This window comes from Oncorhynchus clarkii, chromosome 25, assembly GCF_045791955.1.
Source record: "Oncorhynchus clarkii lewisi isolate Uvic-CL-2024 chromosome 25, UVic_Ocla_1.0, whole genome shotgun sequence".
NCBI classification, from domain to species: domain Eukaryota; kingdom Metazoa; phylum Chordata; class Actinopteri; order Salmoniformes; family Salmonidae; genus Oncorhynchus; species Oncorhynchus clarkii.
In genome coordinates this window covers 21,395,187-21,418,217 of record NC_092171.1, presented here as the reverse complement: position 1 = coordinate 21,418,217, position 23,031 = coordinate 21,395,187, and the positions used below count along the sequence as shown (strand labels likewise).

Genomic DNA, 23,031 nt, shown 5'->3' with positions numbered 1-23,031 from the left:
GTGTGTGTGTGTGTGTGTGTGTGTATATATATATATACAACAATGGCCGGAGTTGAATGGAACAGCACTTCACCTTAGTGACTGTCCCTCTGCTCTATACAATACATATCTGTTTATTTTATGTGATGATAAAAGGCTCATACAATACAAATATTTTTTTTATGTTTTCTTTCACAGTGATAGCGACTCCGACTGGGAGCCCCCGGTGCCAAGCTGCCCGCTCTACCTGTGCCCCCAGTGGTGTTCATATGCCACAGTTCATTACTGCAGGCATGGCTGCCTCAGGGCCAAAAGGGCACAGCATGGAGGCGTCGTTGTGTTCTGTGTCGCATGAAATGCACCACTTGTTCAGTTTGCCTCTGCTTTACATCAGAAAGAGACTGCTATGGGACATGGCGCAGGCAGCAAAATATTGTGACGAGGACGAGGACTGTTTTTTTTTTTTTTAAATTTAAACATTTTTTTGTGTGTGTGTGTGTTAGAATTGCTTTTTGATATGTTGTATATAGTTATTTGCACTGCTGTATATAGTTATAGGTCATTTCACCAATTCGGCCACTTGGGTACATTTGGGCAACTTGTGTGGGACACCTGGGTGACTTCATGCTAAATGTCATGTAGCTCACCCATTCCTGAAGTTATCAGTCTCTTTGCACACCTACAGCTGCCCTCTTGTGTTATCCATCAAAATGATCTCCAGCATCCTATCTGACTGTGTGGCTATTCTAGTACATGTGAAAGATGATACTACAACAATAAAAAACAGAAAACGAATGCTCTTTCTTTTTCTTTTCTTCCACCAGATCTACTGTGTTATATTCTCCTACATTCAATTAACATTTCCACAAACTTCAGAATGTTTCCATTCAAATGATACCAAGAATATGCATATCCTTGCCTCTGGGGCTGAGTTACAGGCAGTTAGATTTGGGTATGACTTCAGGTGGAAATTGAGAACAAAGGGATGCAGCCAGCAGGGGGACACTTCTGGAACTGCAGGATTTGAGTCCCTGGCGGTGTAGTGTGTTACTGATGGTAGGCTTTGTTACTTTGGTCCCAGCTCTCTGCAGGTCATTCACTAGTCCCCCCCCCCCCCCCCCCCCGTGTGTTTCTGGGATTTTTGCTCACCGTTCTTGTGATCATTTTGACCCCACGGGTGAGATCTTGCGTGGAGCCCCAGATCGAGGGAGATTATCAGTGGTCTTGTATGTCTTCCTTTTCCTAATAATTGCGCCCACTTTTGATTTCTTCAAACCAAGCTGCTTACCTGTTGCAGATTCAGTCTTCCCAGCCTGGTGCAGGTCTACAATTTTGTTTCTGGTGTCCTTTGACACTTCTTTGGTCTTGGCCATAGTGGAGTTTGGAGTGTGACTGTTTGAGGTTGTGGACAGGTGTCTTTTATACTGATAACAAGTTCAAACAGGTGCCATTAATACAGGTAACGAGTGGAGGACAGAGGAGCCTCTTAAAGAAGAAGTTACAAGTCTGTGAGATCCAGAAATCTTGCTTGTTTGGGGGTGACCAAATACTTATTTTCCACCATAATTTGCAAATAAATTCATTAAAAATCCTACAATGTGATTTTCTGGATTTTTTTTCTCATTTTGTCTCTCATAGTTGAAGTGTACCAATGATGAAAATTACAGGCCTCTCTCATCTTTTTAAGTGGGAGAACTTGCACAATTGGTGGCTGACTAAATACTTTTTTGCCCCACTGTATAGGAAGCAATTTCCCTTCACCACTACATACTGCGGTTCTCAAATTACCTATAGTAGTTTGATAGTATCCTCTCTAAACATGGTCTTTGTGCATACTGTCAAAATACATTGTTTAAAAATGCTACCCCTGATGCTCTTTATAAATTACAGTTACAAAATCTCTGAAAACCCTCTGGATTATAAATTATGTAAAATAGTGATATAGTTTAAGAGGAGCAAGTATACCACCACCTTTGAAACTCAATCTTTGAATCTCAGCTGATTCAAAAGAGCTTTGGCAGCTTCGTGTTGAGTCGGGTGTTAAATATCACTTTCTTGAATGACAATTTGTCAGAGTCGGACCAGTCCATTTTGAAAGGTATGTACTGATTTGGGTCTGGCTTTTCTATCAGCACAATGATATATATACATTCCCAAATTATAAAAATGTCCACCGCATGCATTTAAATGATTTACAAGGCCAATGCAATTGATTGCAATTTCTGTTAACATGCTTTTTATGGAAGCAGTGGTACAACCAGAGAGAGCCTGTGAGCGAGGGGGGATTATTCACTTTTCCAAGACTGAGGGGGAACAACACCGTAGGGGAAAACAAACATTTGACAGTGTTTGTTTTAGGATTCGTGAAGTGTTCCCACAATGTCTACGAAAGCAGAGCAATGTAAGTACCATTATTTAAAATCCACCCATTTTTAGGTGTCATTTTCTAGTAAGAAAGCGAAGGAGGGGAGCTGTCCTTGGTGATGAAACCGCGGTTGCTAAGGCAGGTTGCAACACGTACTCGCTCTGCAGATGATGGCTCTAGGTAGGGGCTAGTGTAGGGGATGCGCTATTTTCTGGCGGTGGTCAACACAACGATATGGGGAAAACATAATAATAGATATTAACCTTTCATTTTTGATTGACACGTTAAATGAAAGGTTGGTGCGGAGAAAGAGATGTAGGTTATTGGTTTCAAGGTCGATTTGACAAATGCTCCGCTAAACAATATGGTGGCATTGGCGATCAGTAATGTGGTTGCTTTGCTTGTTCTTTTACTTACTTGACATAATATGAGACGAGTTTTTTTTCTTCGTCATTTGCGTCTGAAACAGGTGGATAAGCATACTGCGGTTACACTGTATATGATCAACTGAATCAATGCACAGTGTAATAAACAATTGGTGGTTTGTTGTTGTTGTCAGTCAACACACCTTGGAGAACTCAACATTACTCAAGTAGGCATGTGTTACTTGGTTTCGAATAGGCCTATAGTAATAACTGGAAGAAACAAGTTCATATAGGCCCATCTACATTTATTTGGTATAAAGCCTGCTCAATATCGACTTGAAATGTACTTGGCCATGTTTGGGGCAAAATAGAATGTTCTATAGGCTAATATATGGTCCCATGTAGGCTATGTATTGTAAACATCGCAAGAAAGGGAAATAATCACCATTTGAACTCTAGTCTATAGACGATTTGTGTTGTTTCTCCTTTCTTCAGTACATAGACATTACTGAATTGGTCGGACATTAGTTTGCACAAGTCTCACAAATTTTAGCCCTTAAAACAACAGTTGAAATTTTTTTTTGTCAGGCAAAAACTAGAGACAGTAGATGTCCAGATTTTGCACCTTTGCTAATCTCGTCCACCCAGCAGGCTCTAGCAAGTGAGCCTGTGAATGAGGTTACACCTTTGCTCACATTTCTGGTTTTGCAAAGTGTGTCTGAAGGTAGCCTATTTTGGCAATGCAGTCATTCATTGCTATGAAATTTGCAAAAAATAACACACTCATACACCCACGTAGATAACCTAAACACACTAATTGACGTACACATCTACACACGCACGCGCACACACACACACACACACACACACACACACACACACACACACACACACACACACACACACACACACACACACACACACACACACACGCACACACACAAACAAAGCCTGTGGGTGTTGTTGTTATTTTTGGGACTTGTCATTTGCAGGTCAGCGAAAGCTAACCACTATTTCTCTGAGTCACAAAATGGCACCAAAACGACCCATTCCAGGGCTGGTTGTGACCTAACTGGCCAAACACAAATGCCACTTAAAGAGAGACAATGAAGGTTCACAGAGACCCTCGCCCTTTGCCATGCTTATGGGGCAGCATATCAATGACCAGGCTTATACTGTACCAACCATAACCCATTGCCCCCCCCCTGATGTGATAAGGCTTCATCAGATGTCATATGTTTGTCACTCTGCTCTTTATCTTGTTTAGTTGCCTCTAAGATAAGATACTTGCAAGAGTATCACAACCGCGTGCAACACAATATTTACCCCGTGCCCTCCGGAACAGACATTGCAAACACATTGAAATACTTTTCCCAAACCCTGCTCAGGTAAGTAGCCTGCGCTGGAACCACAGGTGAAGTAACGGACTGTAACAGTATTTGGTGTTTAGTTTCAGAGGAGAGGTGACTGGGGTTAAGCCTAATTCTAATACATGCACAGCAATAAGACAGGATTACTGCTGGTAGGAAGTCAGTTGGAATTAAAAGATAGAAGTGGAAATATGGGAAACGGTATTCTACAATGTAACTTTATAGTGTGCATCATCATTTAAGAATCCTAGTTGAAAACCCTCAGGTAATTTTCAGAGGGAATTGTCTTGCTCCATCCTCTGCCTTTGTGATACCATATGCTTCATGTTGCTGTATGCGGACCATGATCCTACAGTATCTCATCAGTGCACTGTAACATTCTGACCAAACTGGACGCCATCGCGCCATGTTGATTTTGTACCCCCACACCAGACATGATGATCAGGATCAGGACACGCAGGTTGAAATATCAAAACAAACTCTGAACCAATTATATTAATTTGGGGACAGGTCGAAAAGCATTAAACATTTATGGTAATTTCGCTAGCTAGCTTGCTGTTGCTAGCTAATATGTCCTGGGATGGAAACATTGGGTTGTTATTTTACCTGAAATACACAAAGTCCTCTACTCCGACAATTAATCCACAGATAAAACAGTATACACCAAATTCCTTTCACGTTATCTCTCCTCCTTCCTCAGGCTTCTTTTTGACTTCTTTGGACTTTATATAGCGGTTGGCAACCAACTTTATGGTGCATTACTACATCCGACTGGAGTGTGGACGTCAGTTCATCTTTCAATCACCCACGTGGATATATGCCCATAAACACCAATGAGGAGATGGGAGAGGCCGGACTTGCAGCGCATTTAGCATCACAAATAGAACCTATTTCTATTTTACCGCCTGGCCTGCCAGACACTTGCTGAGTGAGGCGCGCGAGCAGTGTGGGTGCAATGATTGAATAACATGTATGTGTACATTTATTTTTGCAAAGCTTGCGCACGAGATGCGAGTGGTGTGGTCAGCATGATAGAGTCAACAACATGTTCCCCCTCTTATCATGCCATGGCTGTTTGGAATAGTATGCTCAAATTGAGACAAGCCAATAATGGCAATTTTGGTAGATTTGAATTGTGTTGATGTTGTCTGCAAGTAGGAGGTTATAAATGTTAATAATGATGTTATCTTGCTGATTATACCGGGTATGGTTTGTTTTATATTTGAGAATAAAAAATATAAAAAATAGGCAATCTCAACCCCTCTGTAGGTTCAGTGTTAGCTTTCTAGATGTACATGTCCATGGGATGTCCTGGAGTCTCACTCCCAAAGGGGCTAGGGGAGGTCTGGTCCTCTGGCTCCTTGGGTCTGAGAAGTCCCCAATGTGCTGTGACAGAGGACGGGAAGGAACAACACGTCCCCTCAGAACAGGTCAAGAAGCCAGGGCAGCCATTATGGCCATAAGCAGTATGTGACATTTAAGGCTTTGAGTTTGAGCAGAGCTCTCTGTGAAAATGAGCTGTGCTTTGATCATTGGCTACAGAAATCATCATCATTAGGCACAGTAATCTAAAAGGATGTGCATGAGGGAGACAGAACTTTCATGTTCCACTTTCATGAAAATTATGGGATTATGACGATCCCTTTAATTCCATCACACAGTGGACATACAGTAATAGTGTACTGTGAAAACATTTTACTGTGGCCAAATTCGGATTATTTTCAAGTCAAACATTGGTAAAGTATCCTGGATCTTTCTGACTTTGCTGAGAGAGCTAGTAGCCCTTGTGAGTGTGTTGTTACAAGCCTGGCATCCTATTTGTCCTTGGCACAGATGGAGCGTGATGGGGGCTGTGATTGTACGAGCCTGTGTTGTGGCAGTTAACTCGAATGACAATTGTGTCTGTGAGGCGCGGTATCGTTGGGGTGTGAAGGGAATCCTGCTGGTATGATACTGTAACATTCGTCTCGTGTTTTCCTTGAGCTAAATCTCCTCCCTCCTAACTCACACATCAAGCCATGCCTCCCACATTGAAACCACTCTGCACTGCTCAGTAGACTCTCAGACATTCAGACAGACACCTGTGTTTCATTGGCCTGGGGTGCACTGAGGCTTGAAAACTGGAATGAGCATATGTCAGGTTCCTGAAAAGAAAGAACCCTGCACAGACAGAGGATGGAGCGGCCAAATTAATATTTCATGAATTCTGCAGCATAGAAAGAAATCAGTGTAAGACATTGACGGTATTGGTTTAAAGGGATGGGGCTACCCATGGGCTCAATTTAAGGAGGTTTACCCCAAGGGGGTGTTATGTAACATGTCATAAATTAGTCAAATATGATATAGTTGCCAGATTTTCCTCCCAGCCAGTCATCTAGAAAGTAACACATACCAGCCAAGCTCTCTAGCTCTCTGCATCAATGAGCCATGGATTCACAGTCGCCCTGAGCCCATGCCAAATTCCATCACTCATTAGAGTGACTGTGAGGAACCAACTGACACTGAAAACAGATAATGAATCTGGCATGAACAAGTCACACTCAAAGGAAATCAAAAATCTCACATCTAGCTATTTGAGACAAAAAACAGGGGCTATTACGGTATTGTATCCCCGAGCTAATGCTTCGTTACAGTAATGCTACTTATAATCAGTGGCTCACTCATGCTTGAGAGCAACTACACATTGCCACAGTTAGAGAAAACATTTGGAAAATAGCGTTGCTTTGATTGGAAGTGTAGGATGTTTTATCTGATCTGAGATGTGTCTAACTCTGTGCGCATAACCTGAGTCTGTGTACTGTATGTGGGTTTGTCTGTGTGCTTATCTGTCTGTGTGTTTGTGTGTGTGTGTGTGTGTGTGTGTGTGTGGGGGGGGGGGTTTGCTCAATTGAATTCTTCAGTTTGATATGTGCAAAGGGCTCAGTGATACAGTGCCTTGCGAAAGTATTCGGCCCCCTTGAACTTTGCAACCTTTTGCCACATTTCAGGCTTCAAACATAAAGATATAAAAATGTATTTTCTTGTGAAGAATCAACAACAAGTGGGACACAATCATGAAGTGGAACGACATTTATTGGATATTTCAAACTTTTTTAACAAATCAAAAACTGAAAAATTGGGCGTGCAAAATTATTCAGCCCCCTTAAGTTAATACTTTGTAGCGCCACCTAATGCTGCGATTACAGCTGTAAGTCGCTTGGGGTATGTCTCTATCAGTTTTGCACATCGAGAGACTGACATTTTTTCCCATTCCTCCTTGCAAAACAGCTCGAGCTCAGTGAGGTTGGATGGAGATCATTTGTGAACAGCAGTTTTCAGTTCTTTCCACAGATTCTCGATTGGATTCAGGTCTGGACTTTGACTTGGCCATTCTAACACCTGGATATGTTTATTTTTGAACCATTCCATTGTAGATTTTGCTTTATGTTTTGGATCATTGTCTTGTTGGAAGACAAATCTCCGTCCCAGTCTCAGGTCTTTTGCAGACTCCATCATGTTTTCTTCCAGAATGGTCCTGTATTTGGCTCCATCCATCTTCCCATCAATTTTAACCATCTTCCCTGTCCCTGCTGAAGAAAAGCAGGCCCAAACCATGATGCTGCCACCACCATGTTTGACAGTGGGGATGGTGTGTTCAGCTGTGTTGCTTTTACGCCAAACATAACGTTTTGCATTGTTGCCAAAAAGTTCAATTTTGGTTTCATCTGACCAGAGCACCTTCTTCCACATGTTTGGTGTGTCTCCCAGGTAGCTTGTGGCAAACTTTAAACAACACTTTTTATGGATATCTTTAAGAAATGGCTTTCTTCTTGCCATTCTTCCATAAAGGCCAGATTTGTGCAATATACGACTGATTGTTGTCCTATGGACAGAGTCTCCCACCTCAGCTGTAGATCTCTGCAGTTCATCCAGAGTGATCATGGGCCTCTTGGCTGCATCTCTGATCAGTCTTCTCCTTGTATGAGCTGAAAGTTTAGAGGGACGGCCAGGTCTTGGTAGATTTGCAGTGGTCTGATACTCCTTCCATTTCAATATTATCGCTTGCACAGTGCTCCTTGGGATGTTTAAAGCTTGGGAAATCTTTTTGTATCCAAATCCGGCTTTAAACTTCTTCACAACAGTATCTCGGACCTGCCTGGTGTGTTCCTTGTTCTTCATGATGCTCTCTGCGCTTTTGACGGACCTCTGAGACTATCACAGTGCAGGTGCATTTATACGGAGACTTGATTACACACAGGTGGATTGTATTTATCATCATTAGTCATTTAGGTCAACATTGGATCATTCAGAGATCCTCACTGAACTTCTGGAGAGAGTTTGCTGCACTGAAAGTAAAGGGGCTGAATAATTTTGCACGCCCAATTTTTCAGTTTTTGATTTGTTAAAAAAGTTTGAAATATCCAATAAATGTCGTTCCACTTCATGATTGTGTCCCACTTGTTGTTGATTCTTCACAAAAAAATACAGTTTTATATCTTTATGTTTGAAGCCTGAAATGTGGCAAAAGGTCGCAAAGTTCAAGGGGGCCGAATACTTTCGCAAGGCACTGTATTAAGTCATACTCCACAAGATGTAAAGCTGACCCCCCCCCCGATTGTTAAACTGACTATCCATTCCAACTCCCCGAGAAAAACGTCAACGTTTTTCACACTTTGGTTACTGGTATTTAAAACTGTCCAACATATCCAAATTCTTGCGGAGTGTAACTTTCAGGGGAATTGTCAGAGTAAAGAAAGTGCGTAATGATGTTGTTATTGTAAAATGTTATAATAGTAGGCTATTCTGTATTTCTGCACTATAATCTCCTTACTCACACCCCTCTAGAAATGCTATACCTCTATCTCTATAAAGGACCTTTCAAAAACACAATACATCAGCATTTGTAATCTGTGCTCTCATGCTAAGTACCTCCAAATCATTTTACTGATAGAAAAGCTTAGTTCCTTTACATAATGTTTAGTGAAAGAGAAGGGCTCTCCACCCCCCCTCCCCCCTCCCCAACGCTAGAATCCTCACACACTAACCAACCAACTCGTTCTCCGTCTCTGGTGAGATTTCCACCTTGCCAGGGGACAGAAAACACAAAAGTCCATTCCACATTAGCTCACAAACATAATGCTACCGGTCATCCCGTTTGAAACAACCTATTCCTTTGTCATTATAGTTTCTCCCCTACCGTAGATTAGTTCTTACAATTATTTAAGAGACTCGAATCCATATGCCTGTTGGATCTCATTATTAATCCTGATGATACTGATACAGTATCATAATGTATGCGTACAGACATTTCTCTGGTGCAATAAACATGTGTTGTGACCCAGGAATTCTTATCTAACCTCACACACATATTTATTACTAGCTGAAGCATGTTTCCAAAGTGCCACCTCTGTATTTTTCCTAAACGATGTGGTGTTGCTCCCATCCTTCACGACAGCCCCACAAAACAGGATATATTTCCCTGAGAAACATCATGGCCCATTGGCCTCACTGTATGGCTGTTGCTGAATCGATCTGATCGGAATATAGCAGCCATAGAGGGAAAACCATTTGCAGTTTCCCCTTTGGAGAAGTATGGGGTTGCCACTGAAAACATGCCATTTTTTACATTCTTGCTCCTTGTCACCAGATACGCATGAGATGCAGTGGTCATTGCAGTTTTTGCAAACATATTTTTTGTTTTTAGAAGACAAAGATGTACAAAAAGTGAAATAGAAAATGTAAGTAATTCTATATGACACTGAACAGATAAAGCAGGGAACAATTCCCCATGCCTTCAGTGAAATATTACAGACACTGCATCCTATGTGGAGTCTATCTGGGTTAGTTTTTTTCTATTTACCCTGTCTCTGTAGTGCCATTTCAATGTAATGTGCTGTTTCTTTGTTTCTTTGTTGTCTCTTTTTTCCCTTGTTCCCCCCTCCCCCCCTACCCCCTCACTCCCGGAGCAGCATTCTGTCCCGCACAGGCAGGAAGGAGAACCAGGAAGCATCCAATTTGGCCGTGCCCATGACCATGTGTCTTTTTCCTGTGCCATTCCCACTCACCCCATCTCTAAGACCACAAGTCAGTTCCATCAACCCTACAGTTACTCGCTCCCTCCTTTACAGCGTTCTGCGTGATGCCCCGTCAGACCGCGGGGGGCAGGGGCAGCAGAGTCGGGACGCTCAGCTCTCAGAGTACCCCTCTCTGGACTATCAGGGGCTCTATGCGACCCTCGTGACCCTGCTTGACCTGGTGCCCCTGCTGCAGCACGGTCAGCATGGTGAGTGAAGCCAGGGTGTCCTCTGTACATGTCCATCCCCCCCCCCCCGCCTCATTTCCACCAAGAGAGGAGTCCCACAAATGATCTGAAGGGATGCATGGGGTGATGGGGAACACGCTGGATCCTGACAGCTCACTTTGTTGATAACATAGAACATGGAATTTACAGACATACTGTAGTACTGTAAACATGTATTAACTGTTTGCTTTCTCTTTGTAAATGAGAATGTGAAATTGGAAAAATGCATTGAAAATGTATTTGCAGAAAAGCCATTTAAAGGTTAAATTGCTATGGCTAGCATATGTTGTGTATCTATTAACTGCACCAGGGAATAGTAATCTGTCAACAGCAAGTCTGTTAATACAGTTGAAGTCGGCAGTTTACATACACCTTAGCCAAGTACATTTCAACTCAGTTTTTCACAATTCCTGCCATTTAATCTTAGTAAAAATTCCCTGTCTTACGTCAGTTAGGATCACCACTTTATTTTAAGAATGTGAAATGTCAGAATAATTGTAGAGAGAATTATTTATTTCAGCTTTTATTGTTTCATCACATTCCCAGTGGGTCAGAAGTTTACATGCACTCAATATGTATTTGGTAGCATTGCCTTTAAATTGTTTAACTTAGGTCAAACGTTTCAGGTTGCCTTCCACAAGCTTCCCACAATAAGTTGGGTGAATTTTGGCCCATTCCTCCTGACAGAGCCGGTGTAGCTGAGTCAGGTTTGTAGGCTCGCACACGCTTTTTCAGTTCTGCCCACAAATTTTCTTTAGGTTTGAGGTCAGGGCTTTGTGATGGACACTCCAATACCTTGACTTTGTTGTCCTTAAGCCATTTTGCTACAACTTTGGAAGTATGTTTGGGGTCATTGTCCATTTGGAAGACACATTTGCGACCAAGCTTTATCTTCCTGACTGATGACTTGAGATGTTGCTTCAATATATCCACATAATTCTCCCCCCTCATGATGCCATCTATTTTGTGAAGTGCACCAGTCTCTCCTGCAGCAAAGCAGCCGCACAACATGATACTTTACGGTTGGGATGGTGTTCTTCGGCTTGCAAGCGTCCCCCTTTTTCCTCCAAACACAATGATGGTCATTATAGCCAAACAGTTCTATTTTTTTCATCAGACCAGAGGACATTTCTCCAAAAAGTACGATCTTTGTCCCCATGTGCAGTTGCAAACCGTAGTCTGGCTTTGTTATGGCGATTTTGGAGCAGTGGCTTCTTCCTTGCTGAGCGGCCTTTCAGGTTATGTCGATATAGGACTCGTTTTATTGTGCATATAGATACTTTTGTACCTGTTTCCTCCAGCATCTTCACAAGGTCCTTTGCTGTTGTTCTGGGATTTATTTGCACTTTTCGCACCAGAGTCAAATCAAATAAAAATGTTTTTGTCACATACACATGGTTAGCAGATGTTGATGCGAGTGTAGCGAAATGCTTGTGATTCCAGTTTCGACCATGCTGTAATATCTAACAAGTAATCTAACAATTTCACAACAAATACCTTATACACACAAGTGTAAAGGAATGAATAAGAATATGTATATAAAAATATATATGGATGAGCGATGGCCGAACGGTATAGGCAAGATGCAGTAGATGGTATAGAGTACAGTATATACATATAAGACGAGTAGTGTAGGGTATGTAAACATTATATAAAGTGGCATAGTTTAAAGTGACTAGTGATACATTTATAACATCCCATTTTCTATTATTAAAGTGGCTAGAGATTGAGTCAGTATGTTGACAGCAGCCACTCAATGTTAGTGATGGCTGTTTAACAGTCTGATGGCCTTGAGATAGAAGCTGTTTTTCAGTCTCTCGGTCCCAGCTTTGATGCACCTGTACTGACCTCGCCTTCTGGATGATAGCAGGGTGAACAGGCTGTGGCTCGGGTGGTTGTTGTCCTTGATGATCTTTTTTGGGATTCCTCTGACATCGGGTGGTGTAGGTGTCCTTGAGAGCAGGTAGTTTGCCCCCGGTGATGCGTTGTGCAGACCTCACTACCCTCTGGAGAGCCTTACGGTTGTGGGCGGAGCAATTGCCCTACCAGGCGGTGATACAGCCCGACAGGATGCTCTCGATTGTGCATCTGTAAAAGTTTGTTTTTTGAATGTTTTTGGTGACAAGCAGAATTTCTTCAGCATCCTGAGGTTGAAGAGGCACTGTTGCGCCTTCTTCACCACGCTGTCTGTGTGGGTGGACCAATTCAGTTTGTCCGTGATGTGTACGCCGAGGAACTTAACATTTTCCACCTTCTCCACTACTGTCCCGTCAATGTGGATAGGGGGTTGTTTCCTCTGCTGTTTCCTGAAGTCCACGATCATCTCCTTTGTTTTGTTGACATTGAGGGTGAGGTTATTTTCCTGACCCCACACTCCGAGGGCCCTTACCTCATCCCTGTAGGCCGTCTCGTCGTTGTTGGTAATCAAGCCTACCACTGTAGTGTCATCTGCAAACTTGATGATTGAGTTGGAGGCGTGCATGGCCACGCAGTCATGGGTGAACAGCGAGTACAGGAGAGGGCTGATAACGCATCCTTGTGGTGCCCCAGTGTTGAGGATCAGCAGGGTGGAGATGTTGTTTCCTACCCTCATCACCTGGGGGTGGCCCGTCAGGAAGTCCAGGACCCAGTTGCACAGGGCGGGGTCGAGACCCAGGGTCTCGAGCTTAATGACGAGTTTGGAGTGTACTATGGTGTTAAATGTTGAGCTGTAATCGATGAACAGCATTCTTACATCTTACACATTCCTCTTATCCAGATGGGTTAGGGCAGTGTGTAGTGTGATTGCGATTGTGTCGTCTGTGGACCTATTGGGGCGGTAAGCAAATTGGAATGGGTCTAGGGTGTCAGGTTGCGTGGAGGTGATATGATCCTTGACTAGTCTCTCAAAGCACTTCATGATGACGGAGGTGAGTCCTACGGGACGGTAGTCATTTAGCTCAGTTACCTTAGCTTTCTTGGGAACTGGAACAATGGTGGCCATCTTGAAGCATGTGGGAACAGCGAACTGGGATAAGGATTGATTGATATGTCCGTAAACACACCAGCCACCTGGTATGAGGACTCTGCCAGGGATGCTGTCTGGGCCAGCAGCCTTGCGAGGGTTAACACGTGTAAATGCTTTACTCACGTTGACTGCGGTGAAGGAGAGCTCGCAGATTTTGGTAGCAGACTGTGTCGTTGGCACTGTATTGTCCTCAAAGCAAGCGAAGAAGTTGTTTAGTTTGTCTGGGAGCAGGAGATCGTGGTCCGCGACGAGGCCGGTTTTCTTTTCATAGTCCATGACTGACTGTAGACCCTGCCACATACCTCTCGTGCCTGAGCCGTTGAATTACGACTCTACTTTGTCTCTATACTGACGCTTAGCTTGTTTGATTGCCTTGCGGAGGGAATAGCTACACTGTTTGTATTCGGTCATGTTTCCTGTCGCCTTGCCCTGATTGCCATGATATAATTTTCTGGAATTTTCCAAGCTGTTTAAAGGCACAGTTAACTTAGTGTATGTAAACTTCTGATCCACTGGAATTGTGATACAGTGAATTATAAGTGAAATCATCTGTCTGTCAACAATTGTTGGAAAACTTACTAGATGTAGATGTCCTAACCGACTTGCCAAAACTATAGTTTGTTAACAAGAAATTTGTGGAGTTGTTGAAAAACGAGTTTTAATGACTCCAACCTAAGTGTATGTAATCTTCAAAAGAAATCATCCAAGACCTCAGAAAAAAAATTGTAGACCTCCACAAGTCTAGTTCATCTTTGGGAGCAATTTCCAAATGCCTGAAGGTACCACGTTCATCTGTACAAACAATTGTACGCAAGTATAAACACCATGGGACCACGCAGCTGTCATACCGCTCAGGAAGGAGACGCGTTCTGTCTCCTAGAGATGAACCTACTTTGGTGCAAAAAGTGCAAATCAATCCCAGAACAACAGCAAAGGACCATGTGAAGATGCTGGAGGAAACCGGTACAAAAGTATCTATATCTACAGTAAAATGAGTCCTATATCGACATAACCTGAAATGCCGCTCAGCAAGGGAGATGCCACTGCTCCAAAACCGCCATAAAAAGGCTGGTTTGCAACTGCACATGGGGACAAAGATCGTACTTTTTGGAGAAATGTCCTCTGGTCTGATGAAACTGTTTGGCCATAATGACCATCGTTATGTTTGGGTGAAAAAGGGGGAGGCTTGCAAGCCGAAGATCCTCTTCCCAACCATGAAGCACGGGGGTGGCAGCATCATGTTGTGGGGGTGTTTGGCTGCAGGAGGGACTGGTGCACTTCACTAAATAGATGACATCATAAGGGAGGAAAACAATGTGGATATATTGAAGCAACATCTCAAGACATCAGCCAGGAAGTTAAAGCTTGGTCGCAAATGGGTCTTCCAAATGGACAATGACCCCAAGCATACTTCCAAATTTGTGGAAAAATGGCTTAAGGACAACAAAGTCAAGGTATTGGAGTGTCCATCACAAAGCCCCGACCTCAATACTATAGAAAATTTGTGGGCAGAACTGAAAAAGCGTGTGGGAGCAAGGAGGCCTACAATCCTGATTCAGTTACATCAGCTCTGTCAGGAGGAATGGGCCAAAATTCACCCAACTTATTGTGGGAAGCTTGTGGAAGGCAACCTGAAACGTTTGACCCAAGTTAAACAATTTAAAGGCAATGCTACCAAATACTAATTGAGTGTATGTAAACTTCTGACCCACTGGAAATGTGATGAAAGAAATTAAAGCTGAAATAAATCCTTCTCTCTACTATTATTCTGATATTTCACATTCTTAAAATAAAGTGGTGATCTTATCTGACCTAAGACAGGGAATTTTTTACGAGGATTAAATGTCAGGAATTGTGAAAAACTGAGTTGAAATGTAAACTTCCGACTTCAACTGTATATCTGAGTATATAGACTGTTAGCAACAGTAGTGTTTCATGACTAATTGATTAGTTTTAAAAAATGTAAAAGCATGAAAGCCTAACTTCTTGACTGGAAAGCCCTACCCTTTGCTGAGTGTAAGCATCAGTATCACAATGCTCTCTCAGGATGTTGTTGTTTTTATACCAAACCTGGGTTGAAATTCTTTTTCAGGTATTTTAATTACTTTTCAATATATTTCAAGACAAGTATTCAGATACCAATTTCTTTGAAGTATTTGAATATTGGAACATATTTGGAAAATACACTCAAATATACTCCCATGCATTTAACCCAGCAATTTGGAAAATAGTATTTGAAATAAAGTATAAAATACTTTCAAATACAAGTTTGTCGTCTATTTGATTTTTACAAATAACCATTCAAATACTCAAATAAAAGTACTTGTTCTGGGATGTGTATTTGAAAATACTCAAAAACACAGAATTAAAAAAAATAAGAAAATACTTGAATACACAAATATCTGAACAGATCTGATTTATACAAATTCTATATATTTATGCGTTTCCTTTAAGTTTTAATGCTATATTTTTAATTTACTTTGCAAAATATGTACATTTCATTGAATTTCTGTCTCTCTGTGTTTGTGCGTTTTGGCTCTCCCTTCTCCCATCAGATCTTGGACAGTCCATATTTTACACAACAACTTGCCTCCTGCCCTTTCTCAGTGACGATATTCTCAGCACTTTACCCTACACTATGATCTCCACTTTAGCTACATTCCCCCCATTCCTTCACAAAGACATCATTGAGTACCTGAGCACCTCTTTCCTCCCCATGGCTATATGTGAGTACAGCCACTCTGTATCAAACATCCATCTACATGCATGTGAAAAAAACCCACTGTTGAATTCAAGACAAGTCATTAAGTGGGATAAGTATAATTTAATATGAGTAGTCATATCTTTTTAGCAGAAATATCAATCGCATCACCATATCAAAGGAACTGTTTGGTTGGTGTCCTACTCCTACTGAGGCGTGGGTTGTTTCTTCTCTTTTCTGCCCTTTTTTAGTGGGTTCCACTAGAAGAGAAGGGGGCGTCCCAGCATATGTCAATCTCTCTGCCTCCTCCATGCTAATGATTGCTATGCAGTACACTTCCAACCCAGGTAAACGTGTAACTTAGGTTATTCCCAACCAGTACAGTACGTCACAGTTTTTCTGTCATGTTTTGATTTCATACTGTGTTGTACCTGACACCTATGTGACTTAAATCTTTGTCTATTTGTTTCCAGTATACCACTGTCAGTTGTTGGAGTGTCTTATGAAGCACAAGCAGGAAGTGTGGAAGGTATATGTTCACAAATGGAATGTGTCATAATTCACATAGATAAGATGCCCAAACAACTCTCTCATACAGATGTAGGATCTTCATTTGATCACCCTGTAGAAGGAGAACTGCAACAGGGTGATGTCCATGAATTATAATCCACACTATCATTTACATTTTCTGTTGCTGCAGGATTATTTACCTGCTGTAGCAAACTTGCTCAAATTAAGATCCTACATCTGTAGATATGGAAAGTGCTTTGTGACGGTCTTACACGTTAGCTCATCACTATGGCCTGTGTTGTGCTGTGGCAGGACCTGCTGTATGTCATTTCGTACGGACCATCCCAAGTCAAGCCTCCAGCCGTGCAGATGCTCTTTCATTACTGGCCAAACCTAAAGCCCCCAGGAGCCATCAGTGAATACAGTGGACTGCAATACACAGGTGAGGTTGCTTATGGTCTGCCTGTCAGGCTGTGCTTGTATGCAATACAGGTGTAGGATTTTTATTTGATCACCCTGTTGCAGGAGAACATTCCAGCAATACAGGACATACAGGACATTTAAAACGTATAGTGTATTTCAGGTTTGAAAATGCTTCTGAAGTTTGTAATTTCCACTTTGAAATTTCAGACTTGATTTTCCTTTTACGAAAAATGTACCAACCCCTACAAAAATGTCCATTAATTATAATCCACATAAATAATCCACATTTCCAGTTGCAGCAGAATTATTTTCCTGCTGTAGCAAACTGTCTCAAAATAAGATCCTACATCTGTAGATCTCAGGTTGCAGCAGTCTAACCTTCCTCCCACACTACCTTTTCCCCTTTCCTTCTCTCCCTCTATTCTATTTCCCCCTGCCACAGCCTGGAACCCCATCCATTGCCAACACATTGAGTGTCACAATGCCATCAATAAGCCTGCTGTCAAGGTAACGTCTGAGTAACTGCTGTGCACTGTAGCCAATATAAAACACATACGAGACCGATATATTCAATCCATTGTGTACACAAACATAAAGTGAATACACACAGTATGTGCCAGATTGCCATGGTATGTTAGCGTCTTGGTGTTTGCTGCTGTAAGTGCCACGTTAAATGAGCCAGGGATTGCTTGAGTCACTGTGGTAGTTCTGTGGGGTAATGATATCAGTGGCCACCCGACTCAAGGCCTGTTTGCTATGTGCTCAGCCTGTCTCTGCTCAACTGTGCTAAAAACAGACAAGTAGAGCAGAGACGGGAACAGGGGCAGGGACAGGGGCCGGATTTCAATTACCCAGGATTGCAGAGGGTGTGTTTGGGGGAGGGGGGGGGCTAATTGGAAGCGATGACCCCATGCCGCCCCTGAGGATAGGGTGCCTGTAAGCGAGAGCAGTAAATTACAGAACACCATCTGAGCATCTAGGCCATAAGCACTGTAGCTTAATACAGGGCCATGCACAGATCATAGAGAACTGAACAGAACCATATGCATGCAGCCAGCTGCAGAGACAGGTATAGAGGACATTACACACACACACACACACACACACACACACACACACACACACACACACACACACACACACACACACACACACACACACACACACACACACACACACACACACACGCACACACACACACACACACACACATACATTTATTTGAGTTTGAGGTGTTATCACGTGTCAGGGCAGAAGCAGTGGAGAAGTAAGGTGTGGTATACACTTCTTCTGACCCCTAAAGCTAGATATCACTGCTACTACTGTATATTCCATCTGGATTCAGTAACTGTCTGTTGTCGCCCTATAGATGTGCATCGACCCCACCCTCTCCGTTGCACTGGGAGACAAGCCCCCTCCTCTATACATCTGTGAGGAGTGCAGCCAAAGGATAGCAGGGTATGTGGTTGTAACCTCTTTCTCTCTCCATAGATGCCATTCCAAACATCACCTGCTGTCTGCTTCATTATTCTGGTCTTTATCCCAAGGGAGAAGCATCACCATGGTTGCATAATTCCTTTGCTGGAAGTGTATTTTCAACGGAGGTATTCTCATCTAACTATAATTTGATTTACATATTCCTGTGACCTTTACAGAGACCATTCAGAATGGCTTGTTGATGTGCTCTTGCCCCAAGGTGAGTGTTAGCAAACAAGTATTAGCGTTCAGGTTGCCATCTCTCTCTGTCTCCCTCTCTCACACACATATACAAGTACATACACGCACACATGTACGTACCTCAATACCCTCAAAATTGAGTCAATCAGAGGGGAGTTATTTAGGCTGAGTGAACCCATTGTCTGTGTGTATGTTATACTGAATACCTCTGTGGCCTCATTTTTACAGCTGAGATATCTGCTATTTGTCAAAAGAAGGTAAGACATGAACGTTGGTGCATTGATATGTGTTTGTGTTTGTGCTCTCATCAGCTCACGCAGTATTCATAGTGCTAAAACTCATGGCTAAACAAGAATACCCCGTTCTTCTTCATATTAGAGCAACAAGTGAAGTAGACTGGTGAATGGAATTGTTTGCTAGTATTTGTTACTTCTCTGTTGGATGGCTTTGCGTACATAATCATGGGCTGTGGCTGTGCCTCCCTTGCTATGTCATTGCTGGTTGTGTATAAATATCATGCCTTCATGCCAACATCCACCCAGTGTTCATTTAACCATGAGCAGTAAAACTGCTGTGTAATTGATTTGAGGACAGGAGAGAGATAACCACTTGTGTCATTTTAAGTGGTGGAAAAAGAAACACGATGCTAGCCTGCTACAGGCTAACGAGGCCCAAAGAAGCTACAACTTGCACTTCGACATTTCATATGGCAGACCATCACATTTATCTCTGAAGTGTTTAAGGATCGTGCACTTTCATTTGGAGAGTCCATTCACTCGAACACTCTGTTCATTACTTGTCTAATGGAAGGTCCAGTCTTAATGGAACTGGCAGGGCATGATGTTTGTTCCGGAACACAGTCCAAAGGCATAAAAGTTCCCCCTTGGTTCCCACGGAGACTGACACACAAATCTGTCAGGTAGTGTATCAAATCAAATCAAATGTTACGGGTGTAGACTTAACCGTGAAATGCTTGCTTATGAGCCCTTCACAACGATGCAGAGTTTAAAAAGTATAATCAAAAGAAGAGACTAAGCTGAGCAGCCCAGGGTTGTCATGGGAAACAGCTGTCCTATATCTAGTTCATCCAGCAGTAGTTTTAATCCTCACACAGCCTTTTCAATAGGCTTTGTCCCACTGCAGAAAGCTCTTACCTGGATCCACGCCAACTCTCTCATTATCAGAACACACATCATTGTTCTATCTGAGATGTGATTGCTTGTCAGAGTTACAGCTAGAATAGGGATTGCTTTCACAGTGCTCTGCAGTTACAGTATAAGATATACTGTAGTGCAGTGTCACCCAACCCGCAGGTGATTTTATTTGGCCCCCCAAGTTATCTGAGCAAAGTTGTTTTTTATTTGTTTTTGTTGGACATAGAAGACTGTAAAAACACCAGTAAATCAGCTCCAAGTGATTAGAATTTTCGAAATCTGTTCCAAAGGATTCCCATGCATAATAGCGAGATACAGTATATGTGATCGTGTACAAATGTAAGCTAGGTTTGAAATGATGATGTCTTAGTATCTGTTTGGGCTTCTTGCGGTCAATTTGCTGTACTGTATCCATTGACCAGGTTTTCACCATTGTCAGTTGTATGTTTTTGTAAAGATTACAGAGAGAGAGGGGAGAAGACAGGAAGAGAACAGAGAGAGAGGGAAGAAGACAGGAAGAGAACAGAGAGAGGGGAGAAGACAGGAAGAGAACAGAGAGAGAACGGGGAAGACAGGAAGATAACAGAGAGAGGGGATGGAAGACAGGAAGAGAACAGAGAGAGAGGGGAGAAGACAGGAAGAGAACAGAATGAGAGGATCTGTTCATTTGAAAGGCCAGTGGTTTCAGTGGCTGATCAGATGAAACCAATAAGACACCATATGTACAGTCTCTATCTAAGAATGATGCTATCTGTCCCATGGCAGCCTATTCATTAGCATACACACACAAAAAGAACACCACTCGTTCTTTTAATTTAGGACGTTTACACATCAATGAATTTATTGAGGCATAGGACCTTTTAAGGATAGCTTTTTTTCACAGTGAAAACAGTTTATTAGGATTCTTATATTTTCTCAGTTTATAAATTATACGAGGAGTTGTTATAACTCATTGTCCCCTCTGTCTTGTAGAACTGTAGCTCTCATGTCAGGAGGGCAGTTGTCACCTGCTTCTCAGCTGGTTGCTGCGGGCGCCATGGCAACCGACCCGTCCGCTACTGCAAGCGTTGCCATGTCAACCACCACAGCAGCGAGGTGGGGACTGCGGCGGAGACCCATCTGTACCAGACCTCCCCACCTCCCATCAACACCCGCGAGTGTGGGGCAGAGGAGCTGGTGTGTACTGTGGAGGCTGTTATCAGGTATTTTTATTTGTATTTGGTGCATTTAATTTTTTTATTTAACCTTTATTTAACTAGGCAAGTCAGTTAAGAACAAACTCTTATTTAAAATGACGGCCTACTCTAACCCAGACAACGCTGGGCCAGTTGTGCGCCGCCCTACGAGATTCCCAATCACGGCTGGTTGTGATACAGCCTGGAATCAAACCAGGGTCTGTAGTGACGCCTCTTGCACTGAGATGCAGTGCCTTAGACCGCTGCGTCACAGTATCACAGACAACACAGGCAACCAACCGCATGCTTCACAGTAGCACTGTATACAACCACAGTTATCTCTATCACTATATGTCTATCTCCCTCTGTCTTTCTGTCTGTCTCTCTCTTTATCCCCCCTCTCTCTCCATCCATCTATCAACATCAGTCTACTGAAGGAGGCAGAGATCCACGCGGAGCTGCGTGAGTTTGAGCTGAACAGGCGTCGTCAGATGGGCCTGTCTGCCTCCCACCACTCCCTGGACAACATCGACTTTGACAACAAGGAGGACGACCAGCACGACCAGAGGCTCCTCAGTCAGTTTGGCATCTGGTTCCTGGTGCGTGGCTCGCTGGTCTATTACTCACTATCACAGTTGAGAGATTAGGATGTTGACACACCTGTCTGGGCTCTTATTACCAGCCTGTGCTGTACTCTCTTCATAGTGCAACATTATAATGCTTTAACCGTATCGTCTCCGATCTTGGAGGCCCCTGCTGACCATGTTACACCCCATCCTTGCCCCCACCCCTGAAGGTGAGCCTGTGCACCCCCAGTGAGAACACGCCCATTGAGAGCCTGGCGCGGCTGGTGAGCATGGTGTTCCAGTGGTTCCACTCCACAGCCTACATGATGGACGACGAGGTGGGCTCCCTGGTGGAGAAGCTCAAGCCCCAGTTTGTCACCAAGTGGTTGAAGACCGTGTGTGACGTGCGCTTCGACGTCATGGTGATGTGCCTGCTGCCCAAGCCGGTGGAGTTTGCCAGGGTGAGGAGAAGCGGGGAAGGAAAGGGGTGTTGGAGGGTAAAGGCGGCTCAGTATGTGTTTGTGAGGGGTTGTAAGGTGTAATGTTGGGTGTAGGGTAGTATGAGGTTAGGAATGTTTCTCTGGGGACAATGCACACTGGAGGGACAGTGTGTGATGGTTGCGTTTCTTGGTGAATATCCCCCTTGGTTATACCTGACCTTGTGTTTGTGTCTATGTACCCATATCCCCAGGTGGGGGGTTACTGGGATAAGTCTTGCAGCACAGTGACCCAGCTGAAAGAGGGGCTGAACCGGATCCTGTGCCTGATCCCCTACAATGTGATCAGCCAGCCGCTATGGGAGTGCTTCATGCCAGAGTGGCTGGAGGCCATCCGCACTGAGGTGCCTGACCAGCAGCTCAAGGAGTTCAGAGAAGTGCTCAGGTACTGTATACTGGACCTCCTCCAAGTCACCCAGTTCACTGTACCACCTCCTCTAGTTCAATGGTGTCCTATGGTTACTGATCTTGCACAAATCATTTTCTGTCTTGTGCAAATAATATAATGTTATGTAAAATGACATGTGACTATGTGTAACACACAGTGAAAATGGTTTCCATAGTCTCACCTGCTAGTGATACACCTGAGAGGGGATATACCAAATGCTCAACTTTAAAAGCATGGCCCCTCACTCCTCACCCCTCTGCTCCCCCTGCAGCAAGATGTTTGACATTGAGCTGTGCCCTCTGCCCTTCTCCATGGAGGAGATGTTTGGGTTCATTAGCTGCAGGTTCTCAGGATACCCAGCCTCTGTGCAGGAGCAGGCTCTACTCTGGCTGCATGTGAGTATAAGGCCTGTGGCTTTTTATGAGGATCCATTTCATATTGTGTGGTTGAAATGAAATGAACAGGTTGTCATGATGTGTGAGTGCCTGGGCAGGGGCTGTACTGAATATGGAACTGGGTCACAAGGCTAGCATGAGACTGGAGTTCTGAGAGTGAGAGAGGAAGGATTTTGCTT

General features: G+C 43.3%; 1 protein-coding gene across 1 annotated transcript in view; it reads left to right on the top strand.

Moving 5' to 3' along the window:
- Positions 1 to 23,031, top strand: part of LOC139383589 (protein unc-79 homolog) — a 76,276-nt gene that overhangs the window by 22,403 nt on the left and 30,842 nt on the right. Inside the window, exons 2-15 of the mRNA XM_071128159.1 lie at positions 10,210 to 10,341; positions 15,922 to 16,092; positions 16,319 to 16,414; positions 16,541 to 16,596; positions 16,890 to 17,019; positions 17,443 to 17,507; positions 18,370 to 18,458; positions 18,656 to 18,696; positions 18,906 to 18,934; positions 20,804 to 21,033; positions 21,434 to 21,605; positions 21,803 to 22,033; positions 22,264 to 22,454; positions 22,729 to 22,852. Coding sequence (XP_070984260.1) covers positions 10,210 to 10,341; positions 15,922 to 16,092; positions 16,319 to 16,414; positions 16,541 to 16,596; positions 16,890 to 17,019; positions 17,443 to 17,507; positions 18,370 to 18,458; positions 18,656 to 18,696; positions 18,906 to 18,934; positions 20,804 to 21,033; positions 21,434 to 21,605; positions 21,803 to 22,033; positions 22,264 to 22,454; positions 22,729 to 22,852 — 1,757 coding nt within the window. The remainder of the gene's footprint in view (positions 1 to 10,209; positions 10,342 to 15,921; positions 16,093 to 16,318; positions 16,415 to 16,540; positions 16,597 to 16,889; positions 17,020 to 17,442; positions 17,508 to 18,369; positions 18,459 to 18,655; positions 18,697 to 18,905; positions 18,935 to 20,803; positions 21,034 to 21,433; positions 21,606 to 21,802; positions 22,034 to 22,263; positions 22,455 to 22,728; positions 22,853 to 23,031) is intronic.